The sequence below is a fragment of the Egretta garzetta genome, unplaced genomic scaffold (genome assembly GCF_000687185.1).
Source record: "Egretta garzetta isolate BGI_Z169 unplaced genomic scaffold, ASM68718v1 scaffold21, whole genome shotgun sequence".
In the NCBI taxonomy this organism is placed as follows: domain Eukaryota; kingdom Metazoa; phylum Chordata; class Aves; order Pelecaniformes; family Ardeidae; genus Egretta; species Egretta garzetta.
The window spans coordinates 1,426,530-1,427,987 of NW_009258668.1; the positions used below are offsets into that span (position 1 = coordinate 1,426,530).

General features: G+C 58.9%; 1 protein-coding gene across 1 annotated transcript in view; it reads right to left on the reverse strand.

Annotated features, from left to right (window-relative positions):
• The window catches only part of NEMF (nuclear export mediator factor), a 34,859-nt gene extending 34,753 nt beyond the window's left edge, over window positions 1-106 (reverse strand). The window contains exon 1 of the mRNA XM_035888431.1: window positions 54-106. Within this exon, the coding sequence (XP_035744324.1) occupies window positions 54-106 (53 nt within the window). The remainder of the gene's footprint in view (window positions 1-53) is intronic.
• Window positions 107-1,458: the final 1,352 nt, after the last annotated feature.

A 1,458-nucleotide genomic window follows, 5' to 3' on the forward strand; every position in this document is an offset into this window, starting at 1 on the left:
AGCCCCATGCTCCAGCATGCCAGGCCCGGGGGACCAGCCTCTGTACTGCTTACGTGTACCAGCCTCGCTGGCACGTCACCGGGAGCGCGGGGTTGAGACGCGTCATGCCTGTGAAACCGGCCAAACATGTGTCTGCGATGTATGTGCAGAGGGTGCTGGTCTGCGTCACGCAGGGCGTGCTGGGGCACTGCTCCCGGGGAAGGCAGGCGAGGGCTGCAGCCAGGTATGTGAACTCTACGTTTCCCAAGTGGCTGGCCACAGCTTGAATTTCACTGATCTGAATTATAGGGAGCGACCCAAGACAACAAGGAGCCATAAACTCAATGACACTACACATCATAGAATCACAGAATGATTCGGGTGGGAAGGGACCTTTACAGGCCACCTAGTCCCTCCCCTGCCACGAGCAGGCACATCTTCAACCAGACCAGGTTGCTCAGAGCCGCATCCAACATGACCTTGAATGTTCCCATTGATGGGGCATCCACCACCTCTCTGGGCAACCTGGCCCAGTGCCTCACCACCCTCAGCATAAAAAAAGCCCAGCATCCTAAGACAGGGTTTTAGTTTTACATAGAGGAGGCTCTTTTGGGAGGGCTCTGGTGAGAGCCCACCCCAGCAGGTCACAGGGATGGTGGTAGGACCTGGGTCCCCAGCTCATGCTGCACTACCCCTGCCGGTGGCCACCTCAGGGGACTGCTTAGGCCGGCACCATGCACCAGCCCAGCTCCTGCACCGCACCCCACAGGCTTCTGTCCTCCGTGGCACTGGGACACAAACCCCAGTGCTCAGGGTGTCCTCGCGGCCCCTCAACCCCTTGACCTGGACAGGCTTGATTGACCTGGCCAGGCTGGATCCATGGGCCGAGGTCAACTGTATGAGGTTCAACAAGGCCAAATGCTGGGTCCTGCACTTTGGTCACAACAACCCCATGCAGCGCTACAGGCTCGGGGAAGAGTGGCTGGAAAGCTGCCTGGTGGAAAAGGACCTGGGGGTGTTGGTCAACAGGGGGCTGAATATGAGCCAGCAGGGTGCCCAGCTGGCCAAGAGGGCCAGCGGCATCCTGGCTTGTATCAGGAGTGGTGTGGCCAGCAGCTCACTACAAGCAAGATGTTGCGTTGCTGGAACATGTCCAGAGGAGAGCCACAAAGCTGGGGAGGGGTCCGGAGCACAAGGCTTACGAGGAGCGGCTGGGGGAGCTGGGGGTGTTCAGCCTGGAGGAGGCTGAGGGGAGTCCTATCCCTTTGATGATAGGACGAGGGGGAATGGCCTCAAGTTGTGCCAGGACTAAACCAGCCAGGTTTAGGCTGGACATTAGGAAAAAATTCTTCCCCAAAAGGGCTGTCAGGCTCTGGAATGGGCTGCCCAGGGAGGTGGTGGAGTCCCCAGCCCTGGAGGGATTTAAAAGAAGGACAGATGAGGTGCTTAGGGCCAGGGTTTAGTGGTGGGATGGCAGGG